This window comes from Molossus molossus, unplaced genomic scaffold, assembly GCF_014108415.1.
Source record: "Molossus molossus isolate mMolMol1 unplaced genomic scaffold, mMolMol1.p scaffold_m16_p_13, whole genome shotgun sequence".
Taxonomy (NCBI): Eukaryota; Metazoa; Chordata; class Mammalia; order Chiroptera; family Molossidae; genus Molossus; species Molossus molossus.
The window spans coordinates 93863653-93880118 of NW_023425348.1; the positions used below are offsets into that span (position 1 = coordinate 93863653).

The 16466-nt window shown below is 60.4% G+C and overlaps 1 protein-coding gene across 1 annotated transcript; it reads left to right on the plus strand.

Moving 5' to 3' along the window:
- The first annotated feature begins 2157 nt into the window (after positions 1-2157).
- On the plus strand, positions 2158-2304 carry SMIM38 (small integral membrane protein 38). The gene has a single exon (XM_036260157.1). It carries the CDS (start codon positions 2158-2160, stop codon positions 2302-2304), a length of 147 nt encoding a protein of 48 aa, XP_036116050.1.
- The last annotated feature ends 14162 nt before the right edge of the window (positions 2305-16466 follow it).

Here is a 16466-nt window from a genome sequence, read left to right on the forward strand (position 1 = left end):
CAAACAGAGGTGGCCAAGGCCACCTTGTCCCCACTCCCAGGTCGGGAGCTGCGGGCGGCAGGCTGAGAACAGGCTCTGCCCCGCGCAGGCCGGTGCCTCGGGCGCCCCCCGGACGCCCACTGGAGACGCTGGCGGCTCAGGTAAGTGAGGTGCCTACCCTGAGTCAGCCTCTTCTTCCTCCCCGTGGACCTCCCCGTACAGGTGTGGGCGTCTCCGGGAGGCAGCTGGCGAAGGCCCTGTCAGACGCCGCGTCCCCGCCAAAGCTGTCTGTGACCGTGACCCCACGTGGGGCTTCTGCCGCCCACATTCTCCCGTGCATCTGAGTGATCTGCGAACCTCCGCGGGTGGCAGGTAGACCCAGAGCTACGTGTTCCTGAGAGTCCAGCGCGCTGGGTCACCTGGCCAGCTCCCCGGCCTGGGCAGTCTGTGGACAGAAAGAGGCATGGCCACCCAGAGAGCCAAGCAGAGCCCCGCACACTTTCCAGATGGCCCTGGACAGCGGGTGACCGCTGGGCTGCCAGGGCCCGGGGCCGCGGAGGGAGGAGCGGTGGGAACTCGGCGTGGCTGGGGGGTTCGCTGGGATTATCGTCATGAAAACCAAAAGCCATCCGGCTCCACCGGCCATCTGAAGGGGTGCTCCCTGCTGAAGCCTTTGCGCTTACTCCTTAGAACCTTCCGGAAAGTGGGCACACTCTGTCATTGTGTAGGGAAAGGTCCCAGGAACTGGCTTCAGGGGCCCCCAACCCTGGAGGTCCCCTTAGCTTTCTCTCTGGCTCAGGATCCTGTGGGTTGGACACTCCCGCCCGAGACAGTGGTTGGGCTCCCAGGACCGGGCATCAGAGACCTCTGCTCCTCGTCTGGGCCCCGAGTGCCAACGGGGCCCCTTTGTGTTAAGGGACATAGGATTGGAGTTGGGGGAGGGGCCAGGCTGTGTCTTCACCCACAGAAACTTGGCTCTAACAGACCAGAGCTGACCTTGGTGGTGGGCCGAGTCTGCAGAGGTGCGTGTGCTCTGCATGTGCATCTGCGTGTGCCTGTGTGTGCACATGTGTTCCTGTGTGCATTCATGGCACATGTGTGCCTGTGTGCATCCATGTGTGCATGCACATGTGTGCCTGTGTGTGCATCAGGCAGAGAAGGTGCTCAGGCCTCTCTGGGGAGAGGAAGGCGGCCTGCGAGCCGGTAGGAGCTCCCTCCTCTTACCCTGTCCGCAGACGGCAAGCAGACACGTCCCGCCGCACTCTGACCGGAGTCCGAGGCCCCAGCGGTTGAGCAACTTGCCTAAGGTCAGTCAGCGAGTCTGTAGTGCAACCTGATCTGGGACAAGGGTCGCTTGAGGGATGTGAGGAGACCCCACAGGACTGTCCTGTCCAGCCTGGGCCGTGGGTGGGCAGGGAGGTGCCGGGGTCCTTTTCTGGGCTGTCCTGTCGCAGGCTACATGACCCCCTCGCGTCGCAGGCGGGAGTTGGCGGCCCCTGTGCTAATTGGGCCATGTTTGGGGTCCCGCTGGGCTCGAGGGGATGCACTCATCCTCTCCCCCTCGCTCCTCCCCCTTTCCATGTGCACAGCTCCCTCCTGGCCTTGCCACGGCCCCAGCTCCCACCCAGCCGCCCTGCCCCCACCGCATCCTGGGCCGCTGGACAGCGCCGGCCTCCAGAGTGGTAGCTAATTGGGGAGAGAAAGGGCCCGATTGTCTCGCGGGGGCCGGAAGAGCGGGCGTGGGTGGCTGAAAGAGCCGGAGAAGGTGGCCAGCTTCGCCCAGCAGCTGCCACCGGAGACGTTTGCAGATTACGTCAGCGCCAGGGAGCTGGGGGAGCGGGCGGGGGGCTCGGCAGCCGCCCGCCCCGGGCCTCCGGACAATGCGGCCATTGTGGGCCCCGGGAGCCGTTCCTTCTGCATGAATGGTGCTCGGGCCTCTCGACCGAGGGGGCCGCTAGCCGTCCCCGAGCTGTCCGCTCACATGCCCGGGAGGCCCCGGACTGGACTCCGGCCTGCTCGGCGGCTTCGGAGAGGACGGGGCCATCCCTGAGCGGGGTGTGGGCCTGGCGGACGCTCAGCTGCCCTGCGCTCCCAGCCCGGGTCCCTGGCCGCGGGGTGGGCACTCGACAGAGCCCGGCCTGGAATCCTTGCGGCTCTGTGGGGCCGCCCAGCCTCGGCATGGCCTCCTGGTTTGGGGGGAGCGACCCCCTCCTGGTCCTGCTGGTCATTATCTTGCTGGCGCGCTTCATCCTGTGGTCTTGCCTGGGGACCTATGTTGATTACAGGCTGGCCCGGCGGCAGCCCCGCAAACCCAAGGAGGACTAGGGCCTCCGCTGACCGGACCCCGAACGCCAGGCATGCAGGGCCTCCCCACGGGGCACTGCCCGGAGCTTCAGTCCCGAGTCCGAGGGAGCTGGGTGGGGGTGTGGTGCAGTCGGGCTGGAGAAGGACCCCAGCGCCCCTCCCGCCGGGCAGAGATGGACCGTGTCCCACCCAGACTGACCAGGGCTGTCCTACTCATGTCCCACATCCCACGTTGGGGGACAGGAGCCGCCTCTGCCTGTCTGTCACTGCCTGGGGTCCCGTCGGAGTGAGTGAGCCTGGGGGTGGGTTTTGCTTTAAGACGTTCTGTGCTTCCAATTCTTTATAAAGATGTTTGCAGGAGGAGGTGGGGGTGGACCAGAGGGTTGGGGGGACACAAGGACAGATGTGACCACAAAGCAGCCAGCCCTGCCACCCAGGGCCACGCCTGTCTCAGCCCCCCGGCCTCCTGGTGAGAGAAGGTGCGGAGCTGCCGGGGCCCCCAGAGCAGACCCCTGGCAGTGTGGGCTGCTTGAAGCCCTGTGAGGCCGCCGTCGAGAGTCAAGCCTGATCCTGGAGGACAAACCCCGCCACGGCTGTCTCCCCCACTTCCTGCCTTCATGCCCGGTGACCTGCAGCAGAAACTGGCACCTTTGCCACGTTGCTCCACGCCCTGGGCCCTGGAAAGGGTTCTCCAGGCCCTCGCAACGTCCTGCCTGATAAACGTGTCCTGTGTCCCTGGGCCCCTGACCTCGGACCACATCAGTTTAACAGTGCGGCTTGTGGTGGGGGCATGAGCCATGCGGTATCTGCTGTGCATCGGGGGGCTGGAGACTGAGGTCAGACATGTGGATGGTCAGCCGTGTCTGGGGCGTGGACCCGATGAACACCCGGGGCACCAAGGCTTGGGGCTCCCTGATGGAGATGCTCCGTGCATGTTGCTGGGAGGATCTGACCCCACCCGTGATTTCAACCCGTGTTCTTTCGTTGTAATAAACTGCAGCTGTGAGTATACCAGCTGTCTGTGTGGTTCTCATGCATGACTGAACCTGAGGGGGTACTTAGGGACCCCCAAACTTGCACCTGGAGTCAGACATGAGGGTGGTCTCGGGGATTTCCTGACCTCGGCACCTCCCCCTTTGCAGTGAAAACCACAGAAAGGCACCCGTGAAAAGGGAGTCTGCCTCCCCCCTCCCAGCCGCCTAACCCCCAGTGCAGCCCACGGCACCCACTTCTCGGGTCTCTGTCTGGAGCGACTCCGAGCACTGCCAAGCGAACACGGACCTCTTCTGCTCTTAGCCACAGCCGGGAGCAAGTCCTCACACCGTTCTGTTGCCTCGTATAGGTTTCCGTGGGGTTTCTGTTTATTTCTACAATGAGCACGTATTTTCTTTTTTTATTCTCACCGGAGGATATTTTTCCATTTATCACCAGATAGAATGGGCAAGAGAGAGAGCGAGAGGAACATCGATGTGAGGGAGACACGTCCCCTGGTTGCCTCCCACACGACCCAACCAGGACCGGAGACCAAACCGCAGTCAAGGTAAGTGCCCTTGACTGGAATCGAATCCGCGACTCTGGCCCTTGGACTGATGCGCTGATCGCTGAGCCAAGCCAGCCAGGGCCGTGCATTTAAAAAAAATTTTTTTTTTAATTGATTTTTTTTACAGAGAGAGGAAGGGAGAGAGAGAAACATCCATTGGCTGCTTCCTGCACGCCCCCAACTGGGGGTCGATCCTGCAACCTGGGCATGTGCCCTGACTGGGAATCGAACTGGGCCTCTCAGTCCATGGGACAATGCTCAGTGCACCGAGCCACACCGGCTGGGCTGAGCATGTCTGTTTTTTTTTTTTTATCCTCACCTGAGGATATTTTTCCATTTTTTGTACAGATAGAGTGGGAGGGAGAGAGAGGAAGGAGAGAGAGACAGAAACATCGACGTGAAGGGACACATCGAGTGGCTGCCACCCACACGACCCAACCAGGGCTGGGGACAAACTGCAACCGAGGTATGTGCCCTTAGCGGGAACCGAACCCGGGTCTCTCCAGACCGCAGGCCGACGCTCTAACCGCTGAGCCAAACCGGCCAGGGCTGAGCATGTCTGTTTTTAAAGGAAGAAATGAAGAAACAAGTGAGTTATGTGTATTGAAATGAGGATCTGTGGGACGAGGGTTGGAGAGGGGGATTGGGGAGCAGTCCATCATTTCCTTGGGTATTTGGGGGTGGGGCTGAGTGGGGAAGGAAGGGTGCCTGGGGTGGGGGGCAGGGCAAAGGGCAGTGTGATCCCTCATTCTGGGCACTAATCTCATCATAAGAACCCCCTTCCCCACCAAAGAGGCCACACAACCTGGGAAGAAGCCCCCCACCCGGAGGAGGACACAGGTGGGCTGGTGCAGGGACCTGGCAGGCCCTGCTGCCAAGGCAGTCTGTGGGCGTGTGTGTGGGGAAAGGCTGCTCCCTGGTCCCGTCCTCAATGACCCCGAGGGGACGTGGTGCCACCTCTACCCAGCCACCCCTGCAGGTGTGTGCCTGGCATCCTGAGACCAGATGTTTTGGAGGGGCAGGTGGGTGAGGGGACCTGCCTCAACTCTCAGCCAGGCGTCGGCCCCAGGGTGCAGGCAGAGCGGCCTGGCTCCTGCCCAGCCCTCTCCTGGCTGGACCCGAGAAGAGCACCCGGCCTCGCTGAGCAACTCATCGTGGAGATGAGTCACTGGGTCTAAAAAAAAGAGTTAAGTCATGAAGTAGGGTGTTTCCTTTTTAAGTCAGCTGTGTCTCTGGAAGGGTGTGTTCGGGGTGGTGGTAGGGGGCCAGGGGCTTTCAGCAAGGCCGGAGCCTCAGGCCCTGCAGCCGTGGTGGGGGCCCTTCCCGCTCGCGCCCCTCCCCCGGGAGTAGCACCTGTACAGGCTCCGCACCGGTGCGGATGGATGGACCAGAGGTCCCTGCCTCCTGCAGCTCCGGGTGGTGGAGATGGTGGATGGCATGTGAGTCATGCCCACATCTGGTAGACGGCCCTAAGGGCTATAACAGAGGGGCAGAGTGCCATCGAGATTTGTCCAGGGACGGGGCATTCATTCTTGCTCAGGGTTTGAGGAAGGCTGCCTGGAGGAGGTGTCGCCAGGGGGACTTCGGGGACTCTGATAGGCAGAGAGGGGAGGAATGGCGTTCCCGGCAGGAGGAACAGTGTGAGCAAGGGCTGGGGGCTGGAGTGCTCAGTGCCGCTCAGGTCACCTGATCACCAACATGAATCTGTGTTTTTTATCCTCACCCGAGGACATTTCTTTGTTTTTTGTTCAGGTAGAGTGGGAGGGAGAGAGAGGATGAGAGAGAGAGAGAAACATCGAAGTGAAAGGGACACATCGAGTGGCTGCCACCCGCACAACCCAACCAGGGCCGGGGACAAACCGCAACCAAGGTACGTGCCCTTAGTGGGAACCGAACCCAGGTCTCTCCGAACCGCAGGCTGATGCTCCAACCGCTGAGCCAAACCGGCCAGGGCTGAATCTGTGGGTTTTTTTTTTTTTTTCATAAGAAAATGTATAGAGGAGGAGGCGAAGATGTATAATGGCAAGGCAGGCCGGGTCCAAGTTGTGAGGGCTTTGATGCATGCCTAGGAGTTTGGACTTTAGTGTACAGGCAGGAGGGAGCTTCTAAGGGGCCGACACCCTGAATATATGCTTGAGAATGGTCCCTGGGAGCAATGGGGGTGATCGATGGGCTGGGGGTCCTGTGGGTGGTGGGCTGGACGGAAGCCTGAGCGGAGGTCAGGGGCCTGGACCCTAGAGCGATATGAGAGAACAGGGCAGGGAAGGACTCGGGCCGCTTCCCCAGCTCCCAGGATTCAGGGGACAGCCTGTGACGGTCACCAGGGAAGCGTGTGCTTGTCACTGGAGGAGGCGGCTGTGGAGGGGGGGGCCTGGTGTGGGGCCGCGGAGGACTCCGGCAGAGAGTTCTGGAGATGCCCAGTGGTCAGGGCCGAAGATGGAGCTGGGTGAACAGAGGGGCACTCGGGGAAATCCTTGGCAAACACAGCCGGGCCGGTGCTGAAGCCCCTGGAAGGCTGGGAGGGCAGAGGCTCGGGGGTTCTGCTCAGGTGCCGGTGGGGGGCAGCGGCTGGGGGTATCCATTCTAAGCCAGCGGTGGCCTGGGTTTGAGACCACATCCACCTTCTCCCGTGTGACCAGGCTCCGGTCTGCAAACGGGGACGGACACTGTCGTCCACGGAGCCCTCGGGCACCTCAGGCTGCTGGACGGGCCAGAAGCGTCCCCGGGAGCAGGTCCAGTTGGAGCTGCTCTGGCCTTGGAACCGGGCTGCAGCCATACATCTGTGAGGGGGAGGTCACAGAGCCTGTATTCCCGAGGGCTGCGACACCCTGGGCCCTGTCTGACCGAAAGACAATGAATCTTAATGACAAAACGAATCTATTTTTATGTAAGGAAATGACTAAGAAGCCCTGGGCATCATCACCCACAGGTCGGTCAGGAAGGGCTGGTGACGAGACTGTGCCTAGCAGGACAAAGGTGGTGGGTGGGGGAAAACCAGCCATCGCCTGGGGCTGTCACCCGGCTCTGTCCCTGTCCTACCCGGCACACTCGTAACCTGCTCCGCCAACCTGCTCATTCATACTCCAGGCCTGGCTGCCCCGCCGGGCACAGAGAGTCAGGGCCGTGGAGGACGCGGGCCCCTGGTGATGTCCGGAGGACTGCCCCAGGGAGCCCCGGAGGCCAGGACCCAGCTGTGACCTCCCCTCAGGGCCCATTGGTTGGCTGCCCGTCAGTCACCTTCAGCTCTTGTCCTGTTCTCCGGGGCAGAACTTAGCATGGGAGTGGGAGAGAAATGCCCTCCTCCTGACAGTGAAAGCAGGTCCCCCGGGGTGTGTGTGTGTGTGTGTGTGTGTGTGTTCGTGTGAGACACCTGCAGGGAGCAACAGCTGCGTGGTGTTCATTCCAGGCAGTGGTGTGGACTGGGGGCAGGTGAGACATTTGCCTGGTGCCCTGACGACGTGGGCCCCAGGGAGCCGGTTCCAGCTGCCCAGGTGGTGCTGGTGACGGGCAGGCGGGTGGGCGACCGCTGCACTGCCCGCCCAGATGCCTGCCGAAGCCGTCCTTCCCGCTGTCTCTGCTCACACCCCAAGCCCCCAAGGTATCTGTGAGCGCTGACCGAGGGGTGTGGCCAGCTGGCTGTGGTCTCCCCTGCCCCCCGAGTGCGTGCCTGCTGGGCCCCTCTGTCCCAGCACACTGGCCCTCGGCCCCGGGGAAGGCCCTCCGGCTGCGTGACGCCCAGCCTGGCTGTCCTTCTGTAGCTCCTGGCACGTTGCGGAAAGAAGATGCCACAGAAAAGCAATATATGCCTACAAATGAGAAGTCAGGGTCAAGGGCACTGGATGGAGACTAAGGACGGAGCTCTGGGAAGGTGAGGTGGGAAGCAGGTGTGCCTCCTGTGCCCTTGAAGGGAGCAGGGACCAGAGGAAAGTTCACAGGGCCCTGGGAGAAGGCCCTGCCCCCAGGACAGTAAATGTCTCCTTCGCACGCGCTTATCGGCAAAAGCAATTTGTCACAAGGGACTGCATTAGCCAGTGGTTTCCAGAGCAATGGAACCCATAGGGTGTGCATTTAGCCAGAAAGAGATTTGTTATAAGGAATCGGCAAGTCCGAAATCTCCAGTGGGCCAGGAGAGCTGGGACCCGGTCCAGGGGACAGCAGTCTGCTGTGGGCCAGGTGGAGCCCGTGCTTCAGATGAAGTCTGCAGGTCGCCCCGGGGAAGGCCTTCGGCCCCTGGGGAAGGCCCTTGGCCCCCGGGGAAGGCCTTCTGCTCCTGGGGAAGGCCCTCGGCCCCTGGGAAAACCCTCGGCCCCCGGGAAAACCCTCGGCCCCCGGGGAAGGCCCTCGGCCCCGGGGAAGGGTCTCCGCCCCTGGGAAAGGGTCTCTTGCTCAGAGCAGGCTGGTCTTTTCTGATTGGACGAGACCCACCTGCTGGGCGGGCAATCTGCTTTACTCAGCCTACCAATTCAAAGGTTACCCATCTAAAAACACCTTCGTGGAAACAGCCAGAATCGTGTTTGACCCAATATCTGAGCACCCTGGGGCCCAGCCACGATGACACATCAAATGAACTGTCAGAGGGGTGGTCAGCGTCCCGGTTTCTACCACACGTGCGGTCATACTGTCCGGGACCCCAAATGCAACTCAACAAGGCTCTTGCGGGAGCGCCGTGGTTCCCCCGGGGGAGAGGTGAGCCCTGCCTGTGCCAGCCCTGTCTGCAGGCTGGCGTGCGTCTCCAGCTAGGCCGTTGAGCAGGCAGCTGCCTGGCACTGTCATTGTCGGCAGGTGTATTAACCGGGGGCGGGGTTGGAAAAGCGGCCACGACAGCTGTGGGCGCAGGTGGTCAGGCTGCCGTGGGCCTGAGCCGTCCCTTGGGCAAGCTGCCCTCTGGGCACTGAGTGGCAGAGTGGGCAGCGCTGCTGCAGAGAGTGGGAGCCGTGGGGGGGCCCAGGATGGGTGGGGCGTGTCCGAATGCGGCCTGCAAGGCTGCGATGGTGATGGTGGTGATGGGGCTTCCCAGCGGAGGGGCAGAGGGCCTCGTGCGGGGCAGCAGCGGGTTCGGAGAGCAGGGCTGCTGGAAGCGGGTGCCCGGGGCCGACCTGCTGCTCCAGGAGGGAGGGGCTCTGGCTGGAGGACTGCGTGTGCAGGTGTTCTTGCACGCCACGTACAACGTGGACGAGGCCGCCTCCTCATTCCCGATGTGTTTATCGCAAAAACAACTGTACCCCAAGAACAACAGAAGAAATAGCATCCCCCCACTCCCACCGCCCGAACAAGTCAACTGCACACGTTTCGTGTCCCCCTGCAGGCCACATGCCTGTGTACCTGTGGCTTTGAAACCAGTCAAAGGGGATCTTGTTTGTTCACTGATTTGTTCAGCAAATGTTAGCTAAACACATACCTAGTCTGCATCAGGAACTGTGCTCCAAGAATAATTTCTTAGCTCTTCCTGTGCAGTTTTACCACTGGTGTAAATATCCCTTATCAGTGAGGGTATATTAACTGTTGTAATCAGCAACTCCCAGTTGTACTGGCCTCATCCAATCAGCCGGGTTTTCTTGTTCTTGTTCAGTGCAGGGCAGGGCAGGTTGAGCTCTGCTCCACGCGGTCATGCAGGGACCCAGGCACTTCCTTCCAAAGCGTCTCCAGCCTCCGGAGTCTTGGTGCCCTCCCTTCGGTGCCCTGCACTGGGCTGGGAGAGGGTGAACAGAGAGAAAGAGCAGGGCAGATGGCACAGGAATGCCAGGCCTGGTGGTGGGTGAGCTCAGTCATGTACGTGTACCTACCTGCAAGGGAGGCTGGGCAGTGCCTAGCTGGGTGCCCAGGAGGAAAAGGATGCAGGTTTGGCGACCCGCTATCCAACGTCTACCACAAGTCCTCAACAACACATCATTTAGTTCTGAGAAACGAAGTAGGGAGCACACACCAAACCATGGAAGAACACCATGCTGTCACCAATAACTGAAGGCTCCCAGGAAAATATAAACTAGAAAGACATGCTGCACAGAAGCTCCAGGTCAGAGCCTGGCTTGCTGCCCTGAGTTTGCCAAAATCCTTTCTGAGCTTGTCAGTGGGCAGAGAAATGAAGGAGTTCTGGGCAACCAGGGCTCATGACCCCTGGGACGTCTGGCGGGACCAACCCGGGGATCCTGGTGGAAGGGTGGCTGGAGAGTGAGGATGGCGTTGTCACCGTCTGCTTCTCTGGTCACCACGACCAGCTTCCTGCTCTCGGGACTAAGTCAATGCGAACACTTCTGGGGTGAGCGGGTGTTCGCAACTGGTTAGCCCGCTGAGCAGAAGGTCGAGGACTTCGTCCGCATCTGGTTAAGATAAGCCAACAAATACGTCTACCCAACATTCTTCTCGGGAGAAAGGGTGCAGTGGAACAGACATCATCAGTCACGTGTCTGCCACCTGGACTGGCTCTGTGTCCGCTGCATGGCTACCGCCCTGGGCTCTGGGACTTCCTCCATCCCTCCAACGTGGGCTGATCCTCCTGTACCTCCAGTCTTCTCTTTGATGGTCTATTGTCTCACCCGGGGGCAGCACCTCCGTCAGTAGCCTCTTGAGCAGCTGTGGCTGGTAGGCGAGCATGTTTGAGACCTTGCCCGCATCAAAGGGTCTTCCTTCCACCATACTACTTTGTCGATACTTTGGCTGGCCATGGGATTGGGGGTACAAAATAACTTTTTCTAGAAGTTTGAAGGCGTTGCTCTATTGTTTTCTTGTGTCCCACGTTGCTGGAGAATCCTGAAGCCGTTCTGAGAGCTGATACTAGGTAGTCTGGCTTTCCTCTCTGGAAGCTGGTAGAGTCTCCTATTTTGTCCTAAGTAGGCTGAAATTGCACAACAATGTACAATGTGTCTTGGCGGAGGCTTGTATTTATTTTCTGTGCTGGGCATTTCAGGGGCCTCTTCAGTCTTGAAACCCAAGCCTTGCAGGGCTGGGGGTCAGCCTTAACTATGTCGCCCGTGACTTCTCCGTTTTCGTCCTTACCCATTTGCAGCACCTGTTACCTGCATAGTAGAGGCTCTGTACTGCCTTCTCCTTCTCCCTCCCTCTCTCTTTTTCCTACACTTTCTGGGATAATATTGCAACTTGACTTTCTTTTTTTTAATCCTCAACCAAGGATATTTTTCCATTTTTTGTACAGATAGAGTGGGAGGGAGGGAGAGGAAGGGAGAGACAGACAGAAACATCGACGTGAAGGGACACATCGAGTGGCTGCCACCCGCACGACCAACCAGGGCCGGGGACAAACTGCAACTGAGGTACATGCCCTTAGCGGGAACCGAACCCGGGTCTCTCCAGACCGCAGGCCGACGCTCTGACCGCTGAGCCAAACTGGCCAGGGCTTGACTTTCTAACTCTTCTGTTGAGTCCTCAGTTCTGCTGTGATTTTTATTTTTACACTTAGGAGCTCTTTTTGTTTGGTCTTCCAAATGTTCCTTTTTGGCAGCACCATGTTCTTGTTGAGTGTGACGCTCTCTCTCTCTGGGGGTATTGATGGCAGCTTCGTGTTGTGGATCCAGTTGTTAAGGCTTTCTCTCCCTTCAACGGTCTGTTTCCCCCAAGGTTTCTGCTGTTGTTTTGGTCTCTACCTCCCCATGTTAGAGGCTGTTTACAGATGTCTGATGACCCTGGACTGGCAAGTCATGCGTGGGGGACCTCATGAGAAGTTCACGAGTGGAGTTTGACCCCTACAGGCGTCACTGTGGACCAATCTGGGCTGGTTTTCTAGGCTCCTCTGTGGTCAGAATCCTTAGGCCTTTCCTCTTGGGCTGGGCCAGGTCTCAGTTGGGGAGGGGACGATTTCTGGGGTTCTGGGGGCCGAGCTGGGCAAGGAGGATGGATGCAAAGGGTCACCTAGCCTGTTGTGCTGGTTTGGGCGAGACCCAGGCCCTCAGCTGTGCTGGTTCCCCCAGTACTACTTCTCCAGAGAATGAATTCTCTTCTTCCAAGTCGGGGCTGTCCCCCCCGTGGTGGGGGTGGGGAAGGGCGTCTGGGCTTCACCTGCATCTCAGACGCTTCCACCCAGTTCTCTGGGTGTGGCAGCCTCTTCACCCCAGTCCCAAGGGGATTTTTGGAGGAGCCTTCTCTACAAATCAGCTCCTTCCCCACCCATGGGACCCAGCCTTCTTACGTCTTCCTGACCAGAGTCCTGCTCAGCACCTTCCACCGCTTCCGGGACCTGGTCTGAAGCTGCCTTTCCACCCTCCGTGCTGTGGGTTTGCCCGGGCTTTGGGCAGGGGCACGGGCCGGTCAGCCGCTGCCCGCTGCCCGCTGCCGGCTGCCCACTGCCCGCTGCCGGCTGCCCACTGCCCGCTGCCCGCTGCCCGCTGCCCGCGGCCCGCTGCCCGCTGCCGGCTGCCCGCTGCCGCTGCCGGCTGCCCGCTGCCCGCTGCCGCTGCCGGCTGCCCGCTGCCCGCTGCCCGCTGCCCGCTGCCCGCTGCCCGCTGCCCGCTGCCCGCTGCCCGCTGCCCGCCTCGCGCTCTGTCACTGGACGTTCGTTTTCAGTTTCACTCACTAGTGTTCGCCAACGGAGCCTTTTCTCAGAGGTGCGTGCCATGAAATGCCGGCAGGTGTGCCAGGAGAAAGAGGTTCTGGGGTCCCACACGTTCGGGGCGTTTTGGGATCTACGAGGGAGCTGCTGTCAGCTTCGAGGCCTGGAGTCCCACGGTCGTCGTGCGTTTGGACCCGCGGCCCCCGGACCACAGAGCTCCCGGGGCCCCTGGCTGCTCCTCCACTGCCCCCCGCCGCCCTCTGGGGGTTCTCTGGGACCTCTGTGTCTCCGCGCCTTGCCACCCCTCACTGTCCCATCCTTCACCCTCAGGTCCACTCTGGTCTCACTGTCCGTCCATCACCCTCAGGTCCACTCTGGTCTCACTGTCCGTCCATCACCCTCAGGTCCACTCTGGTCTCACTGTCCGTCCATCACCCTCAGGTCCACTCTGGTCTCACTGTCCGTCCATCACCCTCAGGTCCACTCTGACCTCACTGTCCCGTCCTTCACCCTCAGGTCCACTCTGGTCTCACTGTCCGTCCTTCACCCTCAGGTCCACTCTGTCTCACTGTCCGTCCATCACCCTCAGGTCCACTCGGTCTCACTGTCCGTCCATCACCCTCAGGTCCACTCTGGTCTCACTGTCCGTCCATCACCCTCAGGTCCACTCTGGTCTCACTGTCCCGTCTTCAACCTCAGGTCCACTCTGGTCTCACTGTCCGTCCATCACCCTCAGGTCCACTCTGACCTCACTGTCCCGTCCTTCACCCTCAGGTCCACTCTGGTCTCACTGTCCGTCCATCACCCTCAGGTCCACTCTGGCCTCACTGTCCGTCCATCACCCGCAGGTCCCTCTGGTCTCACTGTCCGTCCATCACCTCAGGTCCACTCTGGCTCACTGTCCGTCCTTCACCCTCAGGTCCACTCTGACCTCACTGTCCGTCCATCACCCTCAGGTCCCTCTGACCTCACTGTCCGTCCATCACCCTCAGGTCCACTCTGGTCTCACTGTCCGTCCATCACCCTCAGGTCCACTCTGACCTCACTGTCCGTCCATCACCCTCAGGTCCACTCTGGTCTCACTGTCCGTCCATCACCCTCAGGTCCACTCTGGTCTCACTGTCCGTCCTTCACCCTCAGGTCCACTCTGACCTCACTGTCCCGTCCTTCACCCCTCAGGTCCACTCTGGTCTCACTGTCCGTCCATCACCCTCAGTCCACTCTGGCCTCACTGTCCGTCCATCACCCTCAGGTCCACTCTGGTCTCACTGTCCGTCCATCACCCTCAGGTCCACTCTGGTCTCACTGTCCGTCCTTCACCCTCAGGTCCACTCTGACCTCACTGTCCGTCCTTCACCCTCAGGTCCACTCTGGCCTCACTGTCCCGTCCTTCACCCTCAGGTCCACTCTGGTCTCACTGTCCGTCCATCACCCTCAGGTCCACTCTGGCCTCACTGTCCGTCCATCACCCTCAGGTCCACTCTGGTCTCACTGTCCGTCCATCACCCTCAGGTCCACTCTGGTCTCACTGTCCGTCCTTCACCCTCAGGTCCACTCTGACCTCACTGTCCGTCCATCACCCTCAGGTCCACTCTGACCTCACTGTCCGTCCATCACCCTCAGGTCCACTCTGGCCTCACTGTCCGTCCATCACCCTCAGGTCCACTCTGGTCTCACTGTCCGTCCTTCACCCTCAGGTCCACTCTGGTCTCACTGTCCTTCCATCACCCTCTGGTCCACTCTGACCTCACTGTCCGTCCTTCACCCTCAGGTCCACTCTGGTCTCACTGTCCGTCCTTCACCCTCAGGTCCACTCTGACCTCACTGTCCGTCCATCACCCTCAGGTCCACTCTGGTCTCACGTCCCGTCCATCACCCTCAGGTCCACTCTGACCTCACTGTCCGTCCATCACCCTCAGGTCCACTCTGGTCTCACTGTCCGTCCATCACCCTCAGGTCCACTCTGACCTCACTGTCCGTCCATCACCCTCAGGACCACTCTGGTCTCACTGTCCGTCCTTCACCCTCAGGTCCACTCTGACCTCACTGTCCGTCCATCACCCTCAGGTCCACTCTGGTCTCACTGTCCGTCCTTCACCCTCAGGTCCACTCTGACCTCACTGTCCGTCCTTCACCCTCAGGTCCACTCTGGTCTCACTGTCCGTCCATCACCCTCAGGTCCACTCTGGTCTCAACTGTCCGTCCATCACCCTCAGGTCCACTCTGGTCTCACTGTCCGTCCATCACCCTCAGGTCCACTCTGACCTCACTGTCGTCCATCACCCTCAGGTCCACTCTGGTCTCACTGTCCTGCCTTCACCCTCAGGTCCACTCTGGTCCTCACTGTCCGTCCATCACCCCCAGGTCCACTCTGGTCTCACTGTCCATCCATCACCCTCAGGTCCACTCTGGTCTCACTGTCCGTCCATCACCCTCAGGTCCACTCTGGTCTCACTGTCCGTCCATCACCCTCAGGTCCACTCTGACCTCACTGTCCGTCCATCACCCTCAGGTCCACTCTGGTCTCACTGTCCGTCCATCACCCTCAGGTCCACTCTGACCTCACTGTCCGTCCTTCACCCTCAGGTCCACTCTGGTCTCACTGTCCGTCCATCACCCTCAGGTCCACTCTGGCCTCACTGTCCGTCCATCACCCTCAGGTCCACTCTGGTCTCACTGTCCGTCCATCACCCTCAGGTCCACTCTGGTCTCACTGTCCGTCCATCACCCTCAGGTCCACTCTGACCTCACTGTCCGTCCTTCACCCTCAGGTCCACTCTGGTCTCACTGTCCGTCCATCACCCTCAGGTCCACTCTGGCCTCACTGTCCGTCCATCACCCTCAGGTCCACTTCTGGTCTCACTGTCCGTCCTTCACCCTCAGGTCCACTCTGGTCTCACTGTCCGTCCATCATCCTCAGGTCCACTCTGACCTCACTGTCCGTCCATCACCCTCAGGTCCACTCTGACCTCACTGTCCGTCCATCACCCTCAGGTCCACTCTGACCTCACTGTCCGTCCATCACCCTCAGGTCCACTCTGGTCTCACTGTCCGTCCATCACCCTCAGGTCCACTCTGGCCTCACTGTCCGTCCATCACCCTCAGGTCCACTCTGGTCTCACTGTCCGTCCATCACCCTCAGGTCCACTCTGGCCTCACTGTCCGTCCATCACCCTCAGGTCCACTCTGGTCTCACTGTCCGTCCATCACCCTCAGGTCCACTCTGGCCTCACTGTCCGTCCATCACCCTCAGGTCCACTCTGACCTCACTGTCCGTCCTTCACCCTCAGGTCCACTCTGGTCTCACTGTCCGTCCTTCACCCTCAGGTCCACTCTGGTCTCACTGTCCGTCCTTCACCCTCCAGGTCCACTCTGGTCTCACTGTCCGTCCAATCACCCTCAGGTCCACTCTGACCTCACTGTCCGTCCATCACCCTCAGGTCCACTCTGACCTCACTGTCCGTCCTTCACCCTCAGGTCCACTCTGGCCTCACTGTCCGTCCTTCACCCTCAGGTCCACTCTGGTCTCACTGTCCGTCCATCACCCTCAGGTCCACTCTGGTCTCACTGTCCGTCCATCACCCTCAGGTCCACTCTGGCCTCACTGTCCGTCCTTCACCCTCAGGTCCACTCTGACCTCACTCTCCCGTCCTTCACCCTCAGGTCCACTCTGGTCTCACTGTCCGTCCATCACCCTCAGGTCCACTCTGGCCTCACTGTCCGTCCATCACCCTCAGGTCCACTCTGACCTCACTGTCCGTCCTTCACCCTCAGGTCCACTCTGGCCTCACTGTCCGTCCATCACCCTCAGGTCCACTCTGACCTCACTGTCCGTCCATCACCCTCAGGTCCACTCTGACCTCACTGTCCGTCCTTCACCCTCAGGTCCACTCTGACCTCACTGTCCCGTCCTTCACCCTCAGGTCCACTCTGGCCTCACTGTCCGTCCATCACCCTCAGGTCCACTCTGGTCTCACTGTCCGTCCATCACCCTCAGGTCCACTCTGGCCTCACTGTCCGTCCATCACCCTCAGGTCCACTCTGACCTCACTGTCCGTCCATCACCCTCAGATCCACTCTGGCCTCACTGTCCCGTCCATCACCCTCAGGTCCACTCTGGTCTCCAGGCTCTCGGCCCTGTGC